This window comes from Moschus berezovskii, chromosome 23 (genome assembly GCF_049115385.1).
Source record: "Moschus berezovskii isolate FMDL1 chromosome 23, NW_MosBer_1.0, whole genome shotgun sequence".
NCBI lineage: Eukaryota > Metazoa > Chordata > Mammalia > Artiodactyla > Moschidae > Moschus > Moschus berezovskii.
The window spans coordinates 21,914,627-21,941,588 of record NC_142482.1 but is presented as its reverse complement, the minus strand read 5'-3'; the positions used below and the strand labels follow the sequence as shown (position 1 = coordinate 21,941,588).

The 26,962-nt window shown below is 44.7% G+C and overlaps 1 protein-coding gene across 1 annotated transcript in view; it reads left to right on the top strand.

Annotated features, from left to right (window-relative positions):
- The window catches only part of SLC26A8 (solute carrier family 26 member 8), a 96,977-nt gene extending 70,340 nt beyond the window's left edge, over nt 1-26,637 (top strand). The window contains exons 11-20 of the mRNA XM_055407279.2: nt 1,801-1,878; nt 7,092-7,187; nt 8,508-8,614; nt 8,696-8,765; nt 9,162-9,254; nt 9,357-9,488; nt 19,847-20,212; nt 24,180-24,234; nt 24,334-24,518; nt 25,828-26,637. Of these exons, the coding sequence (XP_055263254.2) occupies nt 1,801-1,878; nt 7,092-7,187; nt 8,508-8,614; nt 8,696-8,765; nt 9,162-9,254; nt 9,357-9,488; nt 19,847-20,212; nt 24,180-24,234; nt 24,334-24,518; nt 25,828-26,247 (1,602 nt within the window). The 3' untranslated portion in view covers nt 26,248-26,637. The remainder of the gene's footprint in view (nt 1-1,800; nt 1,879-7,091; nt 7,188-8,507; nt 8,615-8,695; nt 8,766-9,161; nt 9,255-9,356; nt 9,489-19,846; nt 20,213-24,179; nt 24,235-24,333; nt 24,519-25,827) is intronic.
- Nucleotides 26,638-26,962: the final 325 nt, after the last annotated feature.

Genomic DNA, 26,962 nt, shown 5'->3' with positions numbered 1-26,962 from the left:
TCTCATTGTGGTTTTGATTTGCATTTCTCTGATGATGAGGGATGTTGAGCATTTTTTCATGTGTTTATTAGCCATCTTTATGTCTTCTTTGGAGAAATGTCTGTTTAGTTCTTTGGCCCATTTTTTGATTGGGTCACTTAGTTTTCTGGAATTAAGCTGCAGGAGCTGCTTGTATAATTTGGAGATTAATCCTTTATCAGTTGCTTCATTTGCTATTATTGTCTCCCATTCTGAAGGTTGTCTTCTCACCTTGCTTAGAGTTTCCTTTGCTGTGCAGAAGCTTTTGATTTTAATTAGGTCCCATTTGTTTATTTTTGCTTTTATTTCCAATATTCTGGGAGGTTTTTATACAGCTAATTTTGGTGTCTGTATGTCTTTGTTCCCTTAAAAGTAATCCAAAGAACTTTGGAGGAAAGGAGTAGTAGGAAGGAGAAGTCCTGATATGTTTTCCTGTGCTCAGTAAAGCAGTTTCTTCCTATAGTGCAAGACCACCTGAAGCCAGACCCTAAAATTCAGCGTGGCAACAGGCTGAGATGGACACTGGCTGGAGGAGCTTATGGCTTCGGTTACCTTTTTCACTTCCACAGTGTATAAAATGTTTGCCACGAGAACTTCCTGAGTTTCGGTTACAGTGATCCATTTTCCTGAATCCTTCTGCCTACATTCTTCTCTCAGGGTTCAACTGTTCCACATTGGGTTGGTCCCATAGCTGTGTATCAGTTGGGGTGGGGAAAAAAGGAAGCAGGACATTGATTTCATTGCAGTTATTTTCAGTGACATGTTTTTATGGCAAATAGCAGTGAGCAGTGAGAGAGAACCCAGTAGGACATCTTTTTCATACCTAATAAAAAAGAGAAAAAAAATGAGACAATCATTGCCACATGGTCATTTAATGGTTTAGGTTTAAAGTTGCTTGTTTGCGCTAGTATATGCTATTGTTTTGATTTGTGACTACAGTTTTATCCCCCCCTCCACCCTTATCACCATGGGAAATGACACTGCTTTGAATGATTTTTTCTGTTTAAGTAGGGACTTAACCAGTGGAAGTTTATCAACAGAGGATATAATGAGTTCACGATTATGTCCAGAGAGCCTTAAGATTATAAAAGGAACTATGTTTTTTAGCTTTCTACCTGTATTTGACAATCTGAATCACTGTTTCCCAAGTAGTACGAACCCAGAGGAGTCAGCCCAGCTGGAACAGGATCCAGAGCTGCTATCAACAGCCCTGACTCATGTTCATTACCTTTCTGTTTTTTTTTTTTGATGGCATTGAGGCAGAGAGAAACAAAAGTAGGAAGATCAAAAGTGAATATCACGGTATTAAGATGAAGCACCGCTGAAGCTGTTAGATGGGAAGTTATCCAAACCCCAAAGAGCGAGGTGGAGCAGTTGGCATTTTAGGGCTGGCAGCGATGGGTCTGCCAGGGCTTTTCAAAACTATTCAAAGAAGGTTAAAGTTCGGAGGAAGTGAAGGCTGGATTTTAGGAGGCTTCAGATTCACAGCACAGAGCTATGGCAAGAAAGATTCAGATATACAAGACCATCTGGAACTTTTCAGGAAACCTTCATACGTTCAGTCAATAAGTATTTATTGAGTACATGGTATGTGTTGAGCATTTTGACAGGAACTGACAATGTCAGTTCACCGAAAACGCACTTACGTTAGATGGTTATACATACTAAGCCCCTTTTAAGAAGAAAACAAAAATGACATGCTTGTCACCAAGCAGGCCTCAGTTGCAGACAGGGACCAGTCCATTCCTGATGGTCTCTCTCCAACTGGCTCTGTCTCCTCAGTTTGCCTCTCTGGTAGGCGCAGGCCTCATGTTGCTCCTGATGATGAAGATGGCACACTTTTTCTACAAACTGCCAAACGTAAGTAGAACTGACCAGATGCCTGAGTCAGATCACATCTTGGTGGGGGCATCTCTGAGGGGAACTGCATTCTGCTCATCTCCAGTGGTTGCCCCAAGCTATTTCTGGATCCTTTCCTTTAAAATAACTGCCTCTACCATACAGGATTTCCCTGGTGGCTCAGACGGTAAAGAATCTACCTCCAATGCAGGAGACCTGGGTTTGATCTGTGGGTTAGGAGGATCCCTGGAGGAGGGCATAGCAACCCACTCCAGTATTCTTTTATTTATTTATTTATTTTTTAATTGAAGGATAATTGCTTTACAGAATTTTGTTGTTTTCTGTCAAACCTCAACACTCTAGTATTCTTGCCTGGAGAATCCCCATGGACAGGATCACAAAGAGTTGGACACGACTGAGTGACTAAGCACCTCACAGGACTAGGAGTTAAACATGATAACATGTATAATGTAGAGAGAACAGTTTTGAGCTAATAATAAGCACTCAAGAAGCAATTGTGATTCTTCTCATCCTCATTAATCTTTTTAAAAAATTGCTTTAGCTATAAAGTAAGCTTTTAGAAGTAAGGATTCAGTTAAATATGACCAAAATAGACCTCAGATGCCAGAACGCCCATTACCAACACAGGCTTGGAAACTCATTGTGCATTCATGCCATCTGTTTTCCTAAACAGTTTCCAGAAGTCCTTGTTCTGCATTCATGTGAACTCAATCCCCCTACCGCTGCCTTTTGGTCAGTTCACAACACTAAAAATTGAGTTTTAATTCTGTATTCAGCTAGAATGCCTCTATGTACTTACATGCCATTTCTTCCCTTTGTGTGAAATGAATGATGACTTTACATTTAGAGATGCCAGTTGCATTAATTACTGACTGTAATCAATTTGTCCTAAGTTACAGTATAGGTCAATGCCCAGTGTCCGTGATTTCTTTTTAAATTTCCTCTGTGTTCCCTTTAGTCATTTTTAGATAGTACTAAGGTGGGGAGGTAGGGCTTCCCTGGTGGCTCAGTGGTGAAGAATCTGCCTGCAATTCAGGAGAACTAGGTTCAATCCCTGGTTTGGGAAGATCCCCTGAAGGAAGGGCATGGCAACCCACTCCAGTACTCTTGCCTGGAGAATCACATGGACAGAGGAACCTTGCAGGCTATAGTCCATAGGGTTGCACAGAGTTGGACATGACTGAAGCAACTAAGCAGCAGCAGCAAAGGAGGAGATTTTATTCCTGGTGCAGCAGCTTGGTTACCCACTGATGTAGCAGTCCCTAAGCTGGAGTGGTTGTAAATATTATACCCATCCTTTTGAACATGTTTGGGACTTCCCTGGTGGTTCAGTGGTAAAGAATTCGCCTGCCAAGCAGGAGACGCAGGTTCAATCCCTGAGTCAGGAAGATGCCCTGGAGAAGGAAAAGACACTCCACTCCAGCCCAATATTCTTGCCTGAGAAATCCCATGGACAGAGGAGCCTGTCAAGCTACAGTCCATGGGGTTACAAAAGAGTTGGACACGACTTAGCAACTAAACAACAATTCCACCTGGTGAATATCACGTTTCAGTAGAACAGGACCATCTTAAGGCTGTTGCTGCCTTTGGTTCTTGTGATTCAGGGATCTTGGAAACCAGCCATGAAATATATGCATGGTGGGTGGGATTAAGCTTGTGTTTATCACACAAGCTGTCCTCTGATTCCCAGCAGAAGTCATCTCCAGAATGTAGCTTATGCAGCATCTTTCGAGCTATAACTCTTGGGAGTCTATTTTCGGTGGGCCACTCACTAATTTACTTTGGACAGTGATAATTTTTCCTTTATAGCGTGAAGAATCAGAATTTTTTAAAAAAATCTCAAACAAAAATCTGTCCGAATTCACTGCAGGGTAGTGATAAAAGTGAGGATTCCCAGATGGTTCAGTGGTAAAGAATCTTCCTGCCAAGGCAGGAGATGCAGGAGATATGGGATCAATCCCTGGCTTGGGAAGATCCCCTGGAGAAGGAGATTGCAACCCACTCCGGTATCCTTGCCTCGAAAATCCCATGGACAGAGGTGGGTTACAGTCCATGTTACAGAGGTGGGTTTCAGTGGGGTTCCAAAGTCACACATGACTGAGCACACATGCATGCATGCACAGTGATAAAAAAAGGTAAGCCCTTCCTTACTATAAATATGTTGAGGATAGAACAGCCCTTGTTTTTGGCCAACCATCTTCTGGCACATTATTTTTACATCATCTAGTTAGGATGTTGCTGGGTGAGAAAATGCGAACACAATCTGATCAGTGGAATAACTGAATTTCTATAACCAGGGCTCTCTATGAGGATTAAACTATGAATGATTCCTGCCTGTTTTTATTGGAGTATAATTGCTTCACAATGTTCTGTTAGTTTCTGCAGTACAACATCGTGAATCAGCTATACGTATACATTTGTCCCTTCCCTGTTGAGCTTCCCCTCCCATTCCACCCCTCCAGGAAGCACCTATCCTTCCTTCTTTGAACGACTATGGGTAGTTTGTTGCAAAATTCTTGAGAGAGTAATTGGTAGAGCATCCTGGCAAGGATCTCAACTATTGAGCAAGGGACCCAATATACATTTTTTTAATGCAATACAAATAGTGTATTCAATATTGTTCCAATTTTGTGTGGAAAAAAAATTACATAGGCTATACCAAAATGTTATCTCTTGTTTGATGGAAAATATATATAAATTCAATTCTTCTTTGCACATGAGCATGTTTTATCTTAATATTCAGAAGTGTAAAAATTTTATTGTATATTTCATGAAAAATATTTGTTTCTCTGTCATACTCTGTGTATGTGCTCAGTCTTTCAGTCCTGTTCGACTCTTTGTGACCCCATGAACTGTAGCCCACCAGGCTCCTCTGTCCATGGAATTCCCCAGGCAAGAATACTGGAACGGTTGCCATTTCCTCCTCCAGGGAATCTTCCTGACCCAGGTATCAAACTCACGTCTCCAGTGTCTCCTGCATTGGCAGGTGGATTCTTTACCACTGAGATACCTCGTCATACTTCATACCTCAAGCCAAAAGTCTTGTAAAAGTTGAAGTTGAATTTCTTATCTTTCCTTCCACATCTCCCTGCTAATTGCAGAAATTTGGGGAGATTCTTGACTGGTAAGAAGATGAAGCTGGAAAACAAGTAATTTCTGCTGACTTCATTTTTGTTCCTCCCCCCTCTACTGACTTGTTGCATCCAACTGGTTACTGAGTAACCTCAGAAAACCAGAGTAAGCCTGTATCCAAGCCACTTCCCAGAGTGGGATCAGTTCTAATTGGCTGGATGGCTAGGAAAAGGATGAGAAATGTTTCTTAAAGTATGTTAGATTCTATTTTGAGGCCCTGATGATTTTATACCCCTATGAATACTGATCTTCATTTTCTTATTTTTAAGACACTGTCTTTCCATTATAAAAGGAGACATGCTTACTTTTTAAACTTGGGAAAATTCATGATAGATAAAAATCTATTTTTTAGATAGATTGGTCACACACTGAGGTGGCAGTCCCTGAAGCCACAATCACAAATAAACCACTATTAACATTTTGGCATATACCTAACCAATATTATTCTCTATAAACAGATAGTATTTACTTTGTATGCTATTGTTGTTTAGTCACTAAATCGTGTCTGACTCTTTGCAACCCATGAACTGTAGCCTGCCAGGCTCTTCTGTCCATGGGATTTCCCAGACAAGAATATTGGAGTGGGTTGCCATTTCCTTCTCCAGGGGATCTTCCCGACCACAAGGATTGAACCCCGTATCCTGCATTGGCAGGCAGATTCTTTACCACTGAGCCACCAGGGAAGCAGCCTTTGCTTTGTGTAATTGTAATCTAACTATACACACAATCTGGTATTCTTGTTAATTTCATATATAATGTGATACTCTTACTATCACTTATTAATCATTTTAAATTTGGTTATCTGAGTTTTTTTTATTATAAATAACACAACAATGAGCAATTTTGTACATTTGCCCTTTTCTATATTTAGGATAGATTTCTAAGGGGAAAACGAAAGTTCTGTATGAAAGCATATCAATCAGTATTTCTTGCTCAGTCACTTCAGTCATGTCCAAGTCTTTGCAACGCTATGAACTGTAGCCTGCCAGGCTCCTCTGTCCATGGGCTTCTCCAGGCATAAATACTGGAATGGGTTGCCATGCCCTTCTCCAGGGGATCTTCCCAACCCAGGGATCAAATCTGCATATTTTAAGTCTCCTGCGTTGACAGGCAGGTTCTTTACCACTAACGCCCTCCTGGGAAACCATAGCATTTCTTAATATATTGCCAAATTATTTTTCATTTTTAATGGAATGTCCTCAGTGTTTTAAATTTGCTAATTTAATCTGATGGACCAAAACAGTGGGATCTCACCGTTGAAATAATCGCAGTACGTCATGATGAGGCTTTGAATAAAAAAACAACACCAAATGGAAACTATTTCAGAATTTCTGTGAGTGGAAATTCCCTTTATTTGTCATCCCATCTGAGAATGGTTTCTAAGCAACATCAGTCACATAGGTTATGTCAAGCAAACTAGACAAAGCAAGATCAAATAGGCATAGAATAGGACAAATGGCCAAAGGTGCCACCTTCCTATGGGTCTTGCCTTATCCTTACACCAAAAGTGACAACAGGAAACAGAAGGGACTAGATGATCATAACTTGTGGCTACTCTTCCACTCACTGTCTGTGTAAGTAACCAGTGATCTGAACCTAAAAGGGGCATGTGGGGACTTCCCTTGTGGTCCAGTGGTTAAAACTTCGCCTTCCAACCCGGGGGGTATGAGTTCAATCCCTGGTGAGGGAGCTAAGATTCCACATGTCTTGCAGCCATGAAAAACCAAAACATAAAACAGAAGCAATATTGTAACAAAGTCAATAAAGATTTTTAAAATGGCCCACATTCAAAAACTCTAAAATAAAAGGGGATTTTGAGAGCTGTTACTGGCCAAATGAGTCACATGGCCTTACCATGTCTTGTGTGTTTGACAAATTATAAAGGTGAGCAGAGACAAATGTGGAGAATACTTATTTGATTGGACAGTGAGTTGCAGCACAGACCTGGTATTTGTATGAAATATTAGTGCAGAATACTTCTGTGTGGCAAGGCTGACCAAGTCTCTGTGGTTCCTTTGTGGAAATTTGGAAGCTTTACCCCTGAAGGGGAAATGAAGCAGGGTTTATTTTTTTCTCCACAGGCTATAGTGGCTGGTATTATCCTGAGTAATGTCGTACCCTACCTTGAAGCTGTTTACACCCTACCCAGTCTGTGGAAGCAGAACCAGTATGACTGTGTGAGTGTAGATGCACTGGGGAGGTTGGGAAGGATGGAGGGGAAGCTGCAGAGAGAGGAAGGGAACAAATGAAAGTGATCAACATGAACCCACCATCTGATGCATCTCTGCTGTTGCTCAAAAAACGGGAGTCAAGGTTATTTGGTGCACAGAAATACTGAGACCCCATTCCAACTATATGAAGTTCGATAAAACAAGTAATTAAGCAGCTGCAGTTACACACAGATCTAGTAAAAAGGGTTCATCATACATGGCATATTTGAATGACTTTTAATCCTGTTAATAGAACTACATTCCAGGAGAGGGGAAACAAATCCTAACGAGAGAAGAGGGCGTCTTGCCAGGAAGAGTAACTGATGGAGTGCTCCCCTTTTCTCTAGAGAAGAAAACTAGACGACGTATAGGGGAAATAGCAAGAAATGAGAGATAGGGGATGACGATGCAATGAGAGGAGGAGGACCCAGAAGAGGAAAGAGATCATTTTTGGATCCAGGTCCCTGAGAAGTTAAGAGGGGAATGTGGTCCAGTGTACAGTTAGAGCTTCTAGTCTTTGGAGTGGAGACAGCACCTCCAGCAGCCCTGGAGAGAACAGGGGAAGGCTGAGTGCAGATGCTAACAAACAAATGGCAGATGGAGAAAACAGTTAAGGGAGTTTCAACCCATCTTCTTTTTTTTTAAAAAAATTTTACTGGGGCAGAGTTGATTCACAACGTTGTGCTAGTTTCAGGTGTACAGCAAAGTGAATCAATTATACATAAACATATATCCACTCCTTTTTTAAAAAAATTCTTTCCCCATATACACAGTAACCTATAAATGTCAGTCCCAACCTTCCAATTTATCCCTCCCCCTCAGCCTATCTTCTTTATGAAAAGGAAAGTCAAATCACCTGCTGAGAGATGCAGTAGGTGGTGGGATAGGGGCTTGAAAAGGATGTTAAAGATTCCTAATGACTATCATGGGTCTTAAAATAGCAACCAGTAATTTGGTGAGTGTTCTGGGTTGCTTTCCAAACAGTATTTCTAATCTCAGTAAATTCTATACAGCAGATATTATTACCCCAATTTTTCACAAGCGGAAACTGACGTTTTAACAGAAAACCCAAGAGAGATGTGACCAAGAATGCATAAAAGAATTGCTAGGCAGCCCTGGGGCCCAATCATTTGTGACAGCATCAGTCCACGTGGCTGTGGAATTTGTCCTCTGCATCCTCGGTGCTGGGAGAGAAAGGGTACGGGTGAACTGAGGAAGAGGACCTGTGACTCTCAGGTCTGCCTGTGATCACGGTCTCCCTTTCTCCTTCTTCCTCTTCTCCATAAGCTCATTTGGATCGTGACGTTCATGTCTGCAATTTTACTGGGACTGGACGTTGGACTAGTGGTTGCAGTAACTTTTGCCTTCTTCATCATCACTGTTCAGTCACACAGGTACTTTGTCTGGGGTAATAGGAGGTGGGCCATGTCAAGGTGAGGCAACTATGACCTAAAGGCAAATGCATTTCCTTACAGAACTAAGATTCTCCTCTTGGGTCAGATCGCTAACACCAATATTTATAGAAGCTTCCAAGACTATCGGGAGGTAAGAATCCAAATGAGTCCCACTCGTTTGCCCAAATGAGTCCAACTCCTAGGCCTGCTGCTTAGTTTTTCTACCAAAAAAAGAAAAACCTAAGCTCCTTTGTTCCCTCTCTGCTGCACTGCAGATATGCATTTACAAAGGCGGGGAAAGTGATGCAGCCAGTTAAGGATAATTTTAAAATGTACTTCAGAGGGAGGAGGGCCAAGAAAGAGAGGTGTGAAGAAATAAGAGGCGAAAAGAAGAAAGCAGGGGGTGAAAACCAGAGGGAGGAATTTGTTAGTTCTTGGTGCTTATAAAGAACACAGATTCTCCAGGATGTTCTAAGGATTTTTTTTCCCCTTACTCCATAAAAGAGCTGAAAAATTGCCCTCAAGTGTACATTTATTTGTCTTGCAGGTTATAAACATTCCAGGGGTGAAGATCTTCCAGTGCTGCAATGCCATCACCTGTGTCAATGTTCACTACCTCAAGCGCAAGGTGTTGGAGGAGGTGAGGGCTGTCCTGCTTCTGCCCACTGCTTCCCTCTCGGTCCCAGAGTGTTCTCCCCTCCCCCACGCACCACTTGACTTAGGCCCAGCATATGTCTTTCAGATTGAAATGGTAAAGGTGCCTCTTACAGAAGAAGAAATTTATACCCTGTTTGGTCAAAATGAAGAGGGCGCACAGCGAGGAAAGATTTGTCGGTGTTACTGCAACTGTGATGAACCAGAACCATCACCCAGGGTTAGAAACACCTCTTCTGTTCTCCTACTGTTGTAGCCACGCGTTCTGGGAAACAAACTCACTCAGAAGGACAATGTAGATAGTGGAGTGCAGTTTATTACACGGCAGGCCCAAGGCAGAGTCTCGTCTTAGCCAAGGACCCCGACCAGTTTTTGTGAAAACCTTATATACCCTAAGTGTATAAGGTTCCCTGAAACTAGTCTGAACAAAGGAAAAAAAAAATACAAAGTTAACCCGTGATTCATATGTCTTAAGCCTAGGTAGTTAGCAGTGGACAATTATCAATAGGCTTGTGGTCATACCCCAATAGGAGTAGTTAGAAAAACAGTATAAGGGCCCTTTCACCGAGGGGCTGGTAAATCATGTTTTCAATCTTTGACCCATTCTTGGTCACCAAGAGTAAACTCATGAATCTGTTCCCCAAGGGGGAATGGCACCCTTTCTTGTACAAACTTAGTTACCCGATTTATTACCTTACCCAGTTGCTCCATCTGCTGCGAAATCCTATCCCCCCTTACCTGAGGCAAATTTGTTGACACCTGTTTTATTATGGGAGAGGGCCTCTCATGCACAATTTTGTATGGAGAATAGCCTTGGGACCGTGGGGTCATCCTGAGTCTGAGCAGAGCCGTCGGAAGCAAGTCCACCCAGGAGCAGTTAGTCTCTATGATCTACTTGGAGAGTCTCTTTAAGTGTCCAGTTGGTTTATTCCACCACCTCAGAACTCTGGGCCTATATGCAGGGTGCCGCTTCCATTTGATGTTTAAAGTTTTGCTTACTTGTTGTACTAAATCAGCTACGAAAGCCAGGCCATTGTCTGGACCAATGTTGGTAGGAAGTCCAAATCTGGGAACTATTTCCCTAAGCAGGCGCCGGGCTACTTCTGATGTTCTTTCAGTCCGGGTAGGAAAAGCTTCTACCCATCCTGAGAACGTACATACCATGGCCAGCAGGTAACGGTAGTGTCGGTTAGGTTTCATTTCAGTGAAGTCCACTCCCAGGTGTTCAAAGGGCAGCGGGTCTTTCAGCTGAATCCCCGGAGGTTTTTGTCAGTGCCGAGAGACAGCATTAACCTGTGAGCAGGCAGTGCAGTTCTGAGATTCTGTCCTTTTGACAGCTGGAGGGCCTGGATTAGAGCATATAGCTCGGCCTGTTGAGGAGACCAGTGTGATGGCAGAGAGCTGGCCTCAGCGATGGTTTCTCCCCTGACCACTGCATATCCCGACAGTCACTGTCCTTGTCTCACCAGGCTGGTGCCATTGGTGGACAGGACCCAATCTGAGTCCGGGATCGGCTGCTATCTCAAGTCAGGTCTGCTGGCATAAACTTCTCGGATTTCCTTGCAGTCATGTGAGGGCCCACCTTCTCCCACAGGAAGGAGAGCGGCTGGATTCAGGGCCTGACAAGGCTCAATAGTAACATGGGGGTTCTCACATAACAGTCTCTAGTATGAGTAATCCGGGATGTATAAAAATTCATGAGTCCCTTGGTGTCCCCCCATCTGACATTTTTGGGGTAGGCTTGAGACACAAAGGCTGCATTTAATCACCATCTGAGACCCAGCAGCCTCTGGATCTATTGGTGTATAAAGTCTATAGGCCTCCCACAGGCTTTGGTAGAACTCAGATGGTGATGCACTTTCTCTTAGAATCACTTCGGAGGGTTCTGTCATACTCATAGGTTTCCGGGGCCCCCTCGTGAGGCCTTGTAAAATAGCCGCCGGGTGTCTCTCCAGGCCCCTCCCTTCCTCTGTGTTACAGTCTCAGTTGGGCCTCTCATCGGGGGTGGCTAGTTCTGCCCACCGCTGCAGTTTTGCGGTACCCTCAGGTGCCATTTCTTTTAACCATTTTCTTTCCTCAGTGTTGAAGAGAGAGACTAGTAGTTGCATTATGTCATCCCATGTAGGGCGGTGGGTTCGAAACATAGTCTCCATTAGACTAATCTGGTAATAATAGGCTACGGGGGGGCTGATGGTGGTGGCCGTCTGTCCCCTGAACTGAAGGCTGCTGTAACTCTCTGAGGGGCATTTGTAGTGGGGCCCTTTTTTCTGGCTCCTTAGCAGAGCGCAGCCTCTGTTTGATTCTGGTGTCTCCTTTCCCCTTCCTGCCAGTACTCACCAGGAGAGGTGGGTATAGCTTGGGCAGTTCAACTGGAGCCGGATCCTGGAAGTGTTGGCCAGAGGCTTCTGCCACCGGGATTGGAGCATGCCGAAGTGGCGGCTCTACGACCTCCAGGAGAGCTGGCAGAGGAGCTGCAGCTGCTGCAGGAACTTCACCTGGCCCTGAATCGGGCATTAAGGCAGCCTCTGGTCCTGGTGGAGCACTGGGCAGTGGGCACATCATCATCCAGTATGGGGGAGGGACAGGTCATCCTCGTCCAAATCCTGCCAGATCCCAGAGGGAGAAGGGGGATCGGCGCGTCTTCACGTGATGGTCAGCACGGCTGAACCAGAACACCACGTGATCCAAGACTGCTTTTCCCTTAAAGTCCATTCTGCCTTGGTGGGCTTGATCAGGTGTGGATGAAAACACAGATGGGTTAAATATCCCATGTCCCAGGCCATCTCCGGAAAAGCCAATTCATACTCACTTATGTATCTCCCTCCTTCTAGCCTAACAATTTCGAGGGGGTCAAGAATTTCACAGCAGACGGGACACCTCCTGGGGGAGGGCAGAATACGAGCATACACGGACCAGTTTTCTCTCCTAAATATCCCCTGGCGATCGTTTGGTAATAATTTTCCCTGAGACGGCGTGGACACACCTCCTAAATGACCTTCACAAATTCCCTTCCTAAGCCCTAACATGCTCATCGACCTGTGTACCAAGCAATCGCCACCTGCCTATTCCAGGCTCCTGTGGGTCCCCACTCCTTCTAGTCCCTCCCAGGGGGGTGATCAGGCCCCCTGTGCCACCCTGCCGGGTGGGTTTCTCCTCACCTGAGTGCTCAGTTCCCCTGCTGATGTCCACTACCTGCTAAGATGAAAGGTCCAGGTGTTGAGAAGCAGAATCCTTCCAGAAGGGCGAGGCACCTTCCCCTGCTAGAAGATTCAAGTTGCAAGGCCTCGGAGTAGTCCCAAATGGGACTTGTCTCCTCAAAGTGAAAAGTTTCCCAGCCCATGCACCAAATGTTGTAGCCACGCATTCTGGGAAACAAACTCACTCAGAAGGACAATGTAGATAGTGGAGTGCAGTTTATTATACTGGCGGGTCCAAGGCAGAGTTTCCTCTCAGCCAAGGACCCTGACCAGTTTTTGTGAAAACCTTATCTACCCTAAGTGTATAAGGTTCCCTGAAACTAGTCTGAACAAAGGAAAAATACAAAGTTAACCCGTGATTCATATGTCTTAAGCCTAGGTAGTTAACAGTGGACAATTATCGATAGGCTGTGATTATACCCCAATAAGAGAAGGTAATGGCGACCCAGTCCAGTACTTTTGCCTGAAAAATCCCATGGACAGAGGAGCCTGGAAGGCTGCAGTCCAAGGGGTTGCACAGTGTCTGACACGACTGAAGCGACTTAGCAGCAGCAGCAGCATACCCCAGTAAGCATAATAGAATGTATGATTCTATTCGGTTACACAGATAATTAGGGTATTCTTTTAGGCAATGAAGAGCCCTGGGGCTCTTCCTTCCGGGGGCCTGGTTTTCCAGTTGGTCTGTCGTTTCCATAGATACTGGACATATAGCTCAAAGTCCACAGTCCGGCCCAAGATGGAGTCCTGCTTTCAAGATAGAGCCTGTTCTGTTTCCTCCTTCATTACATTTTATAAAGAAGTGCACTAGTAGAGTTTTTTTTTAATTATTTGTTTGTTTATTTGTATCATTGTGTTGGATCTTCATTGCTGTGAGTGGACTTCCTCTAGTTGCAGCAGGCGGCTACTGTCTAGCGCACAGGCTTCTCGTTGCAGTGATTTCTTTTGTTGTGGAGCACAGACTCTAGTGTTCTTGCCTGGGGAATCCCATGGACAGAAGAGCCTGGCGGGCTACAGTCTATGGGATCTCAAGAATCTGACACTACTTAGCGACTAAACCACCAACCACCACAGATTTTAGGGTACACAGGCTTCAGCAGATGTGGCGCATGGGCTTACCTGCCCTGTGGCAGGTGGGATCTTCCCGGACCAGTGATCGAACCAGTGGGCCCTGCATTGGCAGGTGGATTCTTATCCACTGTACCACCAGAGAAGCCTTGCACTAACAGTTTTCTGAAAAAAGGAAGAAAAAATCTAAACCCCTTCAGGGATTTTAACTCATAGATGAACCATGAATAATCAGAAATCTCCATTTCTACTCAGAAATGGAGACAGAGGTTCCCTTTCAGGTCAGATCTTGCCCTGAGAGTAGAAGGCAGGAGGAGATGTCTCAAGTTCTGACTCACTTCTCAGCGACCAGTGACTTATCTGAGCTCAGAGCACAGTCTGCCTGTTGAGATTGTCAGTAGTTCCCTGGTTGTCCCTGCTTTCCTTGATTTTAATCTTAGCTCCCTGGCTATAGATTTCTGAGAACGAGTGACTGAAAGATTGTTTCCTAATTTGCAGCAGGGTCAAGGGCAGGGTCAAGCTGGCTGGGGTTCCCAAGGGTCTGTCAGGGTCTCCTGACCAGGGAGATGATGATGTGGTGGGGAGGGCGGAGAAGAAGACATGCTTCAGAAGATTATTCTAGCGGCTGAGTTAAAGTGCTCATTCATTTCCAACTCAGACTTGGTCTAAATATTCGCTTTCCCCAGAGCAGGGCTGTTCATTTCCATCTTTGAGGACTTCATGTGTACCTGCACCCTGGAGCGGCAGCTGTAGCTACACACACACATTTCCCATCCCCCTCCTCACATGGGCACCGACAAATACAGAGCATGCGCTTGTGTGTGTGTGTGTGTGACGCAGCATGGACTGCAGCCCATCAGGCTCCTCTGTCCATTGGATTTTCTAGGCAAGAATACTGGGGTGGGTTGCCATTTCCTTCTCCAGGGGATCTTCCTGTTCTGGAAACTGAACCCACATCTCCTGCGTCTCCTGCATTGGCAGGTGGATACTGAGCCACCATGGGAAGCCCATTCGCATTCCCATACAGCTGAATGGAGCATACTTCTCCTGAGTTCCTGGAAAATACCAACTTCCCTGCCAAGAGGACTAACTCTACTAGTAGAATTAACACTGTCTCTGATTTTTATTTTGCATCCACATTGCACTGAATATGGTAGAGAGTGTTTATAGGGCATCAGAGAATATATTTTAGAGTAGGATACAATCATCTAGTATTTGTTGGGCTTATACTAGGTACCCAGAACTATGACGCTATGAAAAAGAAAACTAAATGTTTAGGGGCCTCTGCCTCTGGGTCTTTCTTTTTAATTGTGGTATAAAGCAGATAACGTAAAATCTCGCATCCGAACCATTTTTCAGTGTACAGTTCAGTAGTGTTAAATACATTCACATTGTTGTGCAATCATTACCACCATATATCTCCAGAACTTTTTCATCTCGAAAAACTGGAACTCTGACCCGTTCTACAACTTGGCATTTCCTCTTCTTTCCAGCCGCCGGCAACTACCGTTAGACTTTCTGCTTCTATGAATTTGACTATTCCAGATACCTCATATAAGTGGAATCATACAGTATTTGTCATTTTGCAACTGGCTTATTCCATTTAGCATAATGTCCTCAAGGTTCATTTGGGTTGTTCTTTATTTTAAAAGTTTTTCATGGAAAAATCTGAACAGATACAAAAGTAGAAACAAGTATAATGAGCCTCTATGGACCCACCAACCATTTTAAGATTTATCACATCATATTCAATCATTTCGTCAATACCCCTACCCACCTGTTAAGTCGCTTCAGTCGTGTCCGACTCTGTGCGACCCCATAGACGGCAGCCAACCAGGCTCCGCCTTCCCTGGGATTCTCCAGGCAAGAACACTGGAGTGGCTTGCCATTGCCTTCTCCACCTACCCACCTATAACGCATCAAAATCACAGGATTATTTTGAAGCAATTCATGGAATTTTAAGTCAAATGAGGGAATTCCCTGGCAGTCCAGTGGTTAGGACTCTGTGCTTTCACTACTGTGGGCCCAGGTTCAATTCCTGATCAGGGATCTAAGATTCCACAAGCTGTGCTGTATGGCCAAAAAAAGAAACAAACAAACTGGAGAGACAGCACTCTATTAATGTGACATTCAAGGTAATTACTCTATTTTATCCATCCAAAAATATACATTATTTCCCATCTCTGAAATTTAGATACATTATATAATCGATGGCAATATTATAGTTTAATTTGCAGTGTTTTATTTCTTTCTTGATAGCACAAAAAGTAGTGGTGATGAAAATAGGATGGTGAAGCACAGCATGCAGCATATTGCTATGTTCTAAACTGTGTGTCTGTATTCTAACAACTCTAAGACTTCAGGTGAAGAAAGATGGGCATGAATTCAAAAAGGCAGGGAAACACGACGGTAGGAATGGACTTGAGCCGGGCAGGAGAGAGAAAATTGGATTTACGTCAGGTAGGAAAACGAGGACTCCCGGTCCATGAATAGGCTTGGGCAGAGACACTGAGGTTGTCAGTGACCAAAGGGTGAGCAGTAAGAAATCCTCCTGAAATGCAGGAGACATGGGTTCGATCCCTGGGTCGGGAAGATGCCCAAACACTCCAGTTTTTTGTGTGTTTTTTTGGCCTGAAAATTCCCATGGACAAAGCCGCCTGGCAGGCTATAGTCCAAAGGATTGCAAAGAGTCAGACACGACTGAACTACTGATCACAAGCACGTCAGCATAAGAGGCTTGGCCTGGGCAGTAAGTTCAGGCAGACCCAGAGGGAGTGGATTGTGAAAGCTCTTGAAAGAGTGTCGAGCAGATGGAGAGAAGTGGGGATGCTGTCGGAGGTTTATTTCTTTAGTATTTATTTTTATGTATTTCTTTGGCTGCACTGGGTCTTCACTGCAGCACGTGAACTCTTAGTTGCAGCATGTGGGATCTAGTTCCCTGACCAAGGATAGAATCCAGGGTCCCTGCATTGGGAGAGTGGAGTCTTAGCCACTGGACCACCCAGGAAGTCCCTCAGAGGTTTATTCTGCCTGATAAACCTTGAATCTCCTCACCACTGAACCCCACCGTCATCTGTCCCCCCAAGGCCTGGCCTCAGTGACTGTCAAGACTTGGGGAACATCTCTCTTCTTTGAACTGTAATATTATCACTGTCCACACCATTTTTGGCAATACAGTATATACTATCATGTATAGTTATCTTTACATTTTTCCCTATTTTTAAAGTTTATTTCACAAGCAACATTATTAGAACAGATTTTTCTTGAAGAAACATCATCCTAAAGTATACTTCTGTAGCAGACAAATTCTTCATTCTCCCACATGCCTTCCAGTTCTTGTCCATATAGGTTGCTGTTTTTGCTCAGTCGCCAGCTTGTGTCCAACTCCTCAAGACCCCATGGACTGCAGCACGCCAGGATTCCGTGTTCCTCACCATCTCCTGGAGCTTGCCCAAGTTCATGACCATTGCATTGGTGATGCCATCCAAACATCCCATCTTCTGTTGCCCTCTTTTTCTTCTGCCTTCAATCTTTCCAAGCATCAGGGTTGTTTTTTTTTTCCAATGAGTCAGCTGTTTGCATCAGGTGGGCCAAAGTATTGGAGCTTCAGCTTCAGCATCAGTCCTTCCAATGAGTATTCAGGGTTGATTTCCTTTCAGATTTCCTTTATAGGTTTTTACTCATCCTTTAAATGGACATGTGCCCTCTCCCCAGGTAGAATCTGGCCGCCATGACTGCAGAATCAACATTCACATCTTTCTTGCCATTGTATTCCTGAGGCTTGGTTCTGTCCTTAAGCAATGCCAAGCACCCCAGGCCCATTAGAAGGGTAAGAGGAATGGAAGGTAAAAACAGCCATGCTTTAGGAACTTCTGTCTTCTTGAGGAAGTTTGACAGACAACAGTTTCACCGATAAAAGAAGGAGGGTTGAGAAAAGGGACTGATGGAAGACATACTGGCTTGGCCAAAAAGTTTGTTCAGCTTTTCCATAAGCAGTTATAATCCAATACTTCAAAGTTACAGTAGGTTCAGTTCAGTTCAGTTGCTCAGTCATGTCTGACTCTTTGTGACCCCATGAACTGCAGCACGCAGGCCTCCCTGTCCATCACCAACTCCCAGAGTCCACCCAAACCCACATCCATCGAGTTGATGATGCCATCCAACCATCTCATCCTCTGTCATCCCTTCTCCTCCTGCCCTCAATCTTTCCCAGCATCAGGGTCTTTTCCAATGAGTCAGCTCTTTGCATCAGGTGGCCAAAGTATTGGAGTTTCAACCTCAACATCAGTCCTTCCAATGAACACCAGGACTGATCTCCTTTAGGATGGACTGTTTGGATCTCCTTGCAGTCCAAGGGACTCTCAAGAGTCTTCCCCAACACCACAGTTCAAAAGCATCAATTCTTCAGCGATCAGCTTTCTTCACAGTCCAACTCTCACATCCATACATGACCACTGGAAAAACCATAGCCTTGACTAGATGGACCTTTGTTGGCAGAGTAATGTCTCTGCTTTTTAATATGCTGTCTAGGTTGGTCATAACTTTCCTTCCAAGGAGTAAGTGTCTTTTAATTTCATGGCTGCAATCACCATCTGCAGTGATTTTGGAGCCCAGAATAATAAAGTCAGCCACTGTTTCCACTGTTTCCCCATCTATCTGTCATGAAGTGATGGGACCGGATTCCATGATCTTAGTTTTCTGAATGTTGAGCTTTAAGCCAATTTTTTCACTCTCCTCTTTCACCTTCATCAAGAGACTCTTTAGTTCCTCTTCACTTTCTGCCATAAGGGCGGTGTCTTCTGCATATTTGAGGTTATTGATATTTCTCCCAGCAATCTTCATTCCAGCCTGTGCTTCTTCCAGCCCAGCGTTCCTCATGACGTACTCTGCATAGAAGTTAAATAAGCAGTGTGACAATATACAGCCTTGACGTACTCCTTTTCCTATTTGGAACCAGGGTGTTGTTCCATGTCCAGTTCTAACTGTTGCTTCCTGACCTGCATACAGGTTTCTCAAGAGGCAGGTCAGGTGGTCTGGTATTCCCATCTCTTTCAGAATTTTCCACAGTTTATTGCGATCCACATAGTCAAAGGCTTTGGCATAGTCAATGAAGCAGAAATAACTGTTTTTCTGGAACTCTCTTGCTTTCTCCATGATCCAGTGGATGTTGGCAATTTGATCTCTGGTGCCTCTGCCTTTTCTAAAACCAACTTGAACATCTGGAAGTTCACGGTTCACATATTGCTGAAGCCTGGCTTGGAGAATTTTGAGCATGACTTTAGTAGTGTGTGAGATGAGTGCAGTTATGCGGTAGTTTGAGCTTTGGCATTGCCTTTCTTTGGGATTGGAATGAAGACTGACCTTTTGCAGTCCTGTGGCCACTGCTGAGTTTTCCAAATTTGCTGGCATATTGAGTGCAGCACTTTCCCAGCATCATCTTTCAGGATTTGAAATAGCTCCACTGGAATTCCATCACCTCCACTAGCTTTGTTCGTAGTGATGCTTCCTAAGGCCCACTTGACTTCACATTCCAGGATGTCTGCTGGAGACTAATTAGAACCCAGGGATGAGGTAAAAAAATAAAGATGATTTAAAGTCTGGCTCACTAGGACAATGATAATGTCACTGATGCATGTGGGGGAAGTTGGTGGGGGGGAGGGGGATACTGTGGGTGGTGAGGATCAGGAAAGATGAATGTGGCTTTATATACACTGTTGTTGTTTAGTAGCTAAGTTGTGTCCAAATCTTGTGATCCCATAGATTGTAGCCCATCAGGCTCTTCTGTCCATGGGATTTCCCAGGCAAGAATACCAGAGTGGGTAGCCATTCCCTTCTCCAGGGGATCTTCCCAATCCAGGGATCGAACTTGCATCTCCTGCTTGGCAGGCAGATTCTTTACCACTGAGCCACCAGGAAACCCCATGCGTAGACAGATGGCTAGTGGGAAGCTGCTGTATAGCACAGGGAGCACAACACTGTGCTCTGTGACAACCTAGAGGGATGGGACGGATTGCGGGGGGGAGATTCAAGAGGGAGGGGATGTGTATACTACTTGTGGCTGATTCACGTTGTTGTATGGCAGAAGCCAATATAATATTGTAAAGCCGGTATCCTCCAATTAAAAAAAAGATCAATATGGTTTTAGTCACAAGCTAGAAGTGACAACGAAATGTCTAAGGAGAAAGGTATAGAGCGTGGTCTGTGAAGTTTTCCAAGAGCAAGGGAAGGGAATTAGTAGATAGAAACAGCATAGTTGCAAATACTTCCAGCCTTATCGGAGTCTTATCATAGTCCTCCCCTAACTCTGTTGTCCTAGGTTATTTACACAGAACGATATGAAGTTCAACAGGGCCGAGACTCCTCCTTCGTTAACCTGGTCCGCTGCTCACGTTTCGAGAGCATGGACACAGCCCAAACTATGTCTGAAGACCAAGTCCCGTACATAACATCTTCCTCATCTCAGAGAAGCCCAAACTATGAGGAGGTGGAGAAAGTTTGGGTTTCTGATGACCCCTCCAGGAGCACGACGATCACACTCCATGAGGCTTCTGATACTCAGGTCAGGGCTACAAAACTCCTGCCTTACTCGACTTCAGCTATTGTACCCAGCGTCCACACCATCATCTTGGACTTCTCCATGGTACATCTTGTGGACGCACAGGCTTTGGTCATATTAAGACAGGTAAGTACTAAGGAGGTGTTCACAAGAGCTCTGATCCCTGACTGAATCCTGTTAGTCACTGATCAGCGGCTCTGTGACTCCTGCTGCTGCTGCTGCTGCTAAGTCACTTCAGTCGTGTCCGACTCTGTGTGACCCCATAGACGGAAACCCAACAGGCTCCTCCGTCCCTGGGATTCTCCAGGCAAGAACACTGGAGTGGGTTGCCATTTCCTTCTCCAATGTGTGAAAGTGAAAAGTGAAAGTGAAGTTGACCCTTAGCGACACCACGGACTACAGCCTACCAGGCTCCTCCATCCATGGGATTTTCTAGGCAAGAGTACTGGAGTGGCTTGCCATTGCCTTCTCCGCTGTGACTCCTCGGCCCCTAGAAACTTGCATACCAAAGACAGTTTCAGGTCAACCAGAATAAAAAGAAAATGAAGCAACTCTGATTTACTAAACAAGGGTTGGTTCCCTGAGCATGGCATGTTGTTTCTCAAGGACTAAAAATCAGAAAACTCTTCTAACACCATTGAAACAATGATCTGTGCTATGCCCAGTAACTCCCAGCACATCCTGGGAGTTAGTTCCCAGCACATCCTGGGAGTTAGCTACAAAAAATTTAAAGGAATAGGTTCAAATGCTACAGAAAAAAAGTTCACATAGAATTCTCTACTATTCAGATGCTCTAAAAGGCACTCAGAAGGTTTAAAGAAGTTGTGATGAAGTGACACATCAAGTGTGAGGTTGCCCAATCCAGACCCATAAGGATCTTCCCCAGTTCCCTCTTCATTGCCTGCCTCTTTGGGTGAAAAAGGCAAGAAAGATTTTTCCTTCAAAAGCAGTGTTCCCTGAGTCCTGATTTCTCTCCCACCTTCTGGTTTCTCAGACAGTTTTCATTTCTCTCCTTCTTGTACAAATATGGACAGTTTAGGTGCACAACCAAACATACTGTTTTTATTGTTTAATGTCTCATAAGCACAAAATGGGCTTTCCTGGTTGCCCAGATGGTAAAGAATCCGCCTGCAATGCAGGAGACCTGGGTTTGATCCCTGGGTTGGGAAAATCCCCTGGAGGAGGGCATGGCAACCCACTCCAGCATTCTTGCCTGGAGAATCCCCATGGATAGAGGAGCCTGACGGGCTATAGTCCATGGGGTTGCAAAGAGTCGGACACAACTAAACAACTAAGCACAGCACAGAACAAGCACAAAATAGTGCTTGTGGGAAGCTGCTAGTGGGAACCTGCCAATAAAGCACAGGGAGCTCAGCTCGCTGCTCTGTGATGACCTAGAGGGGTGGGGTGCAGGGAGAATAGAAGGGAGGTCCAAGAGAGAGGGGATGTATTATACATATAGCTGATTCACTTCACTGTACAGCAGAAACTAGTGCAACATTGTAAAGCAATCATATTCCAATTTTAAAATCTCCTAAGTATCTTTTTCTCAGGCAGCTTCTCTCTTTTCATTCTCTCTTGCTACTCTCTCGCTATTGCTCCTGCTGGCTCAGTTTCACATATCCTGAACCCACTCGCTTCCCGGCTCTGACTGCACCCACTTTTTTTTTTTTTTTTGAGAGCTGCTCCTTCAGCTGACTTTCCTTCCTTTATGCTTAAATTCTATGTAACAAAATATTTATAAATATTTTATCCTATTTCTTATTCCCAAGCAAATATGATTCTGTTTTAAGTGAATCCAGCTCCTCTTTGGTCTAAGGCAATAGGAAGCTTGTCACAGCAGAAAGTGGTCTGTGGATGTGTGCTCTGTCCTGGCTTGACTGCCACCCCCTGTCCATTGCACCCAAGGTAACTTATTAAATTGTATTGGGTCTTGGTTTCCTCATCTATGAAATGAGAGGCTGAGAAGAGATTTACATTAAGGGTTTTCCCATCCATGAGACCCTCTCCCCCTCACCACCCCCAACTCTATTTGTAGACTCAGATGAACTTGATTATATCTTTTCTCTGGGACTTCCCCATTTTAGGTTGTAGAACTGGGCTGTGTTCTCTTCTCCCAGTCTTACACTGTGGTTGTAACTTTAGATTCCATTGACCTTACATTATTGAATGTCTCTTACATGCCAGACCGAGTTGAGCACGTTTATATACACTGTTTCATTTAGTTCTCATAACAGCCCTGAGAGACAAGCCGGATTTCCCCCGAAGAGCCCTGGGCTCACAGCCAGGAAGGGCCTGTCCAGCCCTGGAGCTTAAAGCCTCTGACTTTATACCACTCTTTCCCCGCTTCTGGAGCTGTGCCATCCTCTCCTCCCTCTCTCTCTCTCGTCTTTCGTTTTTGCAGAGGTCCCATATGTTCTGGTCCTTGGCATGACCCTTTCACACCTGTCCTACACTGATGACTGTCTGCTCCAGGTCACGTCTGGCACTTTAACTTTGCAGCCGTCAGAGACTCACAGCACACTCTCACACTTTGGAAATTGCAAGTTGCTCCCCAGGGGTCTGACCCTGTGTTTGCTTCCGGTTTGGTTTGCAGGTTCTTCGGTCGGGGCATTTGAGAGGAGTGATCTCTTTGATGAGCATCACCAGGGCCCAGCACTTCTTTGTCCTCCCTGACACTGTGCTTTTTGTTTTGCTATATACTGCTTTGTTGGAGGAAACCATTGCTTTGTTTACTTCAAAATTGATAACTTACACTCACTAAGAAAAATCCCAGTGGTTGATCTTATTAGAGATAATTACTCCATTTAAGCTTCTTTTTAAAAAACTTTTATTTATTCATTCATTTTTGGCTGCACTGAGTCGTCATTGCTGAGCTTAGGCTTTCTTCAGCTGTGGTGAGCAGGGGCTACTCTTTATTGAGGTGCAAGGGCCTCAACAAGTGCAAAGAACTTTCAGTGCTGGAAGTTAAAAGCCATCACAGTGGCTTTTCTTGTTGCAGAGCGTGGGCTGGAGGCGCATGGGCTTCAGTAGTTGCGGCTCACAGGCTCCGGAGCTTGGGCTCAGTAGTTATGGCACATGGGCTTAGTTGCCCCACAGCACGTAGGATCTTCCTGAACCAAGGATCAAACTCATGTCACCTGCATTGCAAGGCAGATTCTTAATCACTGGATCCCCAGGGAATTCCTCAGCTACATTCATGAGATTTGAGTCTCCTACTGCTTGTCATTTAGAGTCTGTCTGTGGTGGCTCTTTACCAGATCACTTTGTGATTTACCATTTGATCAAGAATGACTTTCTTATTTCTTCCTGGTAGTGAAAGAAGTAGAGTCTGTCTATTTTGTTTCCTTTGACACTTCGACTTAGAGCCCAGGGTTAGAACCTGTCGAATTCTAGAGTATTAAGGTTAGTGGTGACTTGTTTTGAGTTAAACATTGAGATTTATAGTCTCCGAGCATATGTATGTGTGTATGTGTGTGTGTGTTTGTGTGTGTGCATGGGGTGAAATGTATACTTGAGGTCAATATTTGATGTTTATTAATCTGAAGTTAAATATCTGATGTTTTACTAAATTCACATACAGGTGTGCAGAGCAGTTCTGAATATGACCCTGAGGGTCCCTGAATACCGTTCCCAACTGTATCACTTGACCATCTCTGGGCCACAACTTGCCACCTCTGTCCAGTGAACTCCAGAGAAGGAGTCACATGCAAACACTCAGCAATAATACTGAGCTGTGGTTGTTTGTGAGGACTGTCCAGTGTGTCCCTGCCACGCCTGTGCCCGTGTCTAGCCTAGCACCATCTTCACTTGAACACTCTCTCTTTATGTGAACTTCAGATCACGGACAACCCTCCCTTTCACTCCCCACCCGACACGAGACCATCTGATTCTCTTCTGTATTCCTGGCACTTTGGCCATTTCCTGGCCTATAGCAGTTTGCTCATCAGATATTTACAGAGCTGAATGGTATGAGGTACATACACCCCAGACAAATGAATGACCAAAGAGATTTTAAAATTCAGCTAATTAAAAGGCCCTTTCCTCCACTGAGTGTGAAAATCTCCATCACTGGTTTACTCTCTCCCCACAGATGTTCAGTGCTTTCCAAAACGCCAACATCCTGGTGCTCATTGCAGGCTGTCACTGTGAGTATCCTTCCTCCTACGAAGAGGACTGTGTTTTGAATCCTGGATCCTCTCCTCCCCAGGTGTCTGACCTGTGTATGTTCCTGGTTTGGTTTGTAGCTCTTGTGGTCAGGTCACTTGAGAAGAATGATTTCTTTGACGCGGGCATCACTAAGGCCCAGCTGTTCCTCACCCTCCACGATGCTGTGCTGTTTGCTTTGTCAAGGAAGTTGCCAGAGTCCTCCGAGTTAAGTGTGGACGAATCAGAGACCATCATACAGGAAACCTTCTCAGAGACAGACAAGGTTGGATGATGTGAGGCATTGGGGGTGGCGGGGAGGAAGGGGAAAATCTAATTAGAGATGAGCACTGTGCAGGGAAGGTGTTTGAGTGTGGCTGTCCCAGAATGTGAGATGCTGAAGGGTTCCCTTACCAGTTGGTAAAGAGCAGTCAACCTGGTCCCCAGGTGCCCACACTGCCATGACATCTGCATGTCATTCAGAATCCTTTCCCAACCGAAGAAGGGTTACCCCACCCCGAAGGGGCCTCGAGAATCCTTTCACGGCAAGCTCAGTTACTGCCAGTGCCATACCAATTAATACCTATTTTAAATATCTCCCTTAGCTATCCCCCTACCCTACCCTTGGGATGAATAATAAAACTGACAAACTAGCAGACGTAAATATCTGGCAGTCTAACTTTATGACTAGGGCAAAAGGTAGGGATTATGGACAGAGACAAAGCTAAAGAAGACAGCAAGGGTCCAGGTCATGAAGGGCCTTACACACAGTGCTGGGGATTATACTAAGTCCCCTACATACAAATGAGTTCTGCTTCAAGAGTGCATTCATAAGTCCAACAAAGCTAGCCTAGGTACCCAACTAACACAATTGGCTGTATAGTACTGTACTGTAATAGGTTTATAATACTTTTCACACAAATAACACATAAAAACAAATACAAAAAAAATAAACATTTTAAGTCTTACAGTACAGTACCTTGGAAAGTACAAAAGTACAGGACAACAGCTGGCATCCAGGGGCTGGCATCGAGTGAACAGGTAAGAAGAGTTACTGACTGGAGGGGGGGAAAGAGGTGGGAGGTGGTTGAGCTGAAGGATCGCCAGCAACAGGAGATGGAGGGCGAGCTGCAAGGTCACTCATGCCTGACATTGATGGCAGAGGTTCTGGTTCCTTGCTGGAACCAGATGCAGGTTTATATCTTTGAAAGCTCGCAACTTGAAGGTTTGTATGTAGGGGACATACTATACATTAGGGGGTTGGAAAGACAAGTAAAATCAAGAAGACAAGACATTCAGGAGTGCTGACAAGACCACTGTTGTTTAAATGGATGATCATGAAATCCCGGCTGGCTTGGAAAACCTAGAGAAGTTGGAAGTTATGGATTAATGGAGCCTGAAGCATAGTAAGTAACTGGGAAACTAGAGAGTGCCAAGAAGATGAAAAGCAAATTTAGGCCAGAAATATTTTCTACTTTGCCAGGAACCCATGCTTTCTGGTACCATTAAGTCCTACTATATTCTGAAATTTCTTGACTGTTCAAGAATTAAATACACTTGGGAAGTTTTAACCCATCTAACTGTGTGTATTTCAGAAAGAAGAATCAAGACATAAAACAAGCAGAAGTCTTATAGAAGCCCCCAGAAGTAAAACTCCGGCCTTCTCCTTACTCCCAGACCCAGAGATAGAGGAGGAATCGGACTTGGATCTGTATTCCCCGATGCAGATGTCTAAAGACCGTGGGCTGGATCTGGACCTAGACCTGGATCGTGAGGTGGAGCCTGAGTCAGAGCTGGAGCCTGAATCTGAGCTGGGTCAAGAGACAGAGCTCGAGCCTGAGCCTGAACCAGAGGCCAGTCCCAGGCCAACTGGGCAGAAGCACTGGTCTCTGTTTAGGGCTATAATTCCCAGATCCCCAACTCAGGCTAGGACACAGTCAGTAGAGAGGAGGCATCAAAATGTGAAACCATATGCATCCAAAGCTGACACCAGTGAGGATACCTTGGAGATCTAGGAGTAAGGCATCATATTTCCTTGGCAAATCCTCCCCACCCAAACGGGGCCACTTGGTCCGGAGATGCAGGCTAGTTTCAAACTAGCAGTACTTGCTTGGCGACTCTTCCACCTGCTGGCCTCCTTCCTTGTTCAGCACTGGGATCGCACTCCCAGATCACAATGCTAACCAACCAAGAATTATCTCTTAATTCCTTATCCAGGCTCACTTCATCTCACCTTACCAGATGTTCCACTGAAGGACTTCCTTCTTTATACCCCTCACCCTTGAGATTTTTTTCAGACCACCTCTAACTTATTCCTCTCATCTCTGTTCCCCTTCCTCCAAAGAGATGAGGCTCAAATAAAATACATAACTCTGGTTATATATGGACCCTTCCTGCATCTTCTCTCTTCTCTGAATTCTGTATGCTGAAGAAAATGTCAGGTGGAAGAAATTCCAGAATTAGGTGGACGTGGGGAAGAAAACAGCAATAAAAAGAAAAACTGCATAGCATCTGTGCTTTATATGTAAATTATCTCCACTGTGGCTTCCCTGGTGGCTCAGATGTGAAAGAATCCACCTGCAATGCAGGAGACTCAGGTTCTAATCCCTGGGTTGGGAAGATCCCTTGGAGTAGGAAATGGCAATCCACTTCAGTATTCTTGCCTGGAGAATTCCATGGACAGAGAATCGGACACAACTGAGTGACTGACACTACTATCTCCACTGTATT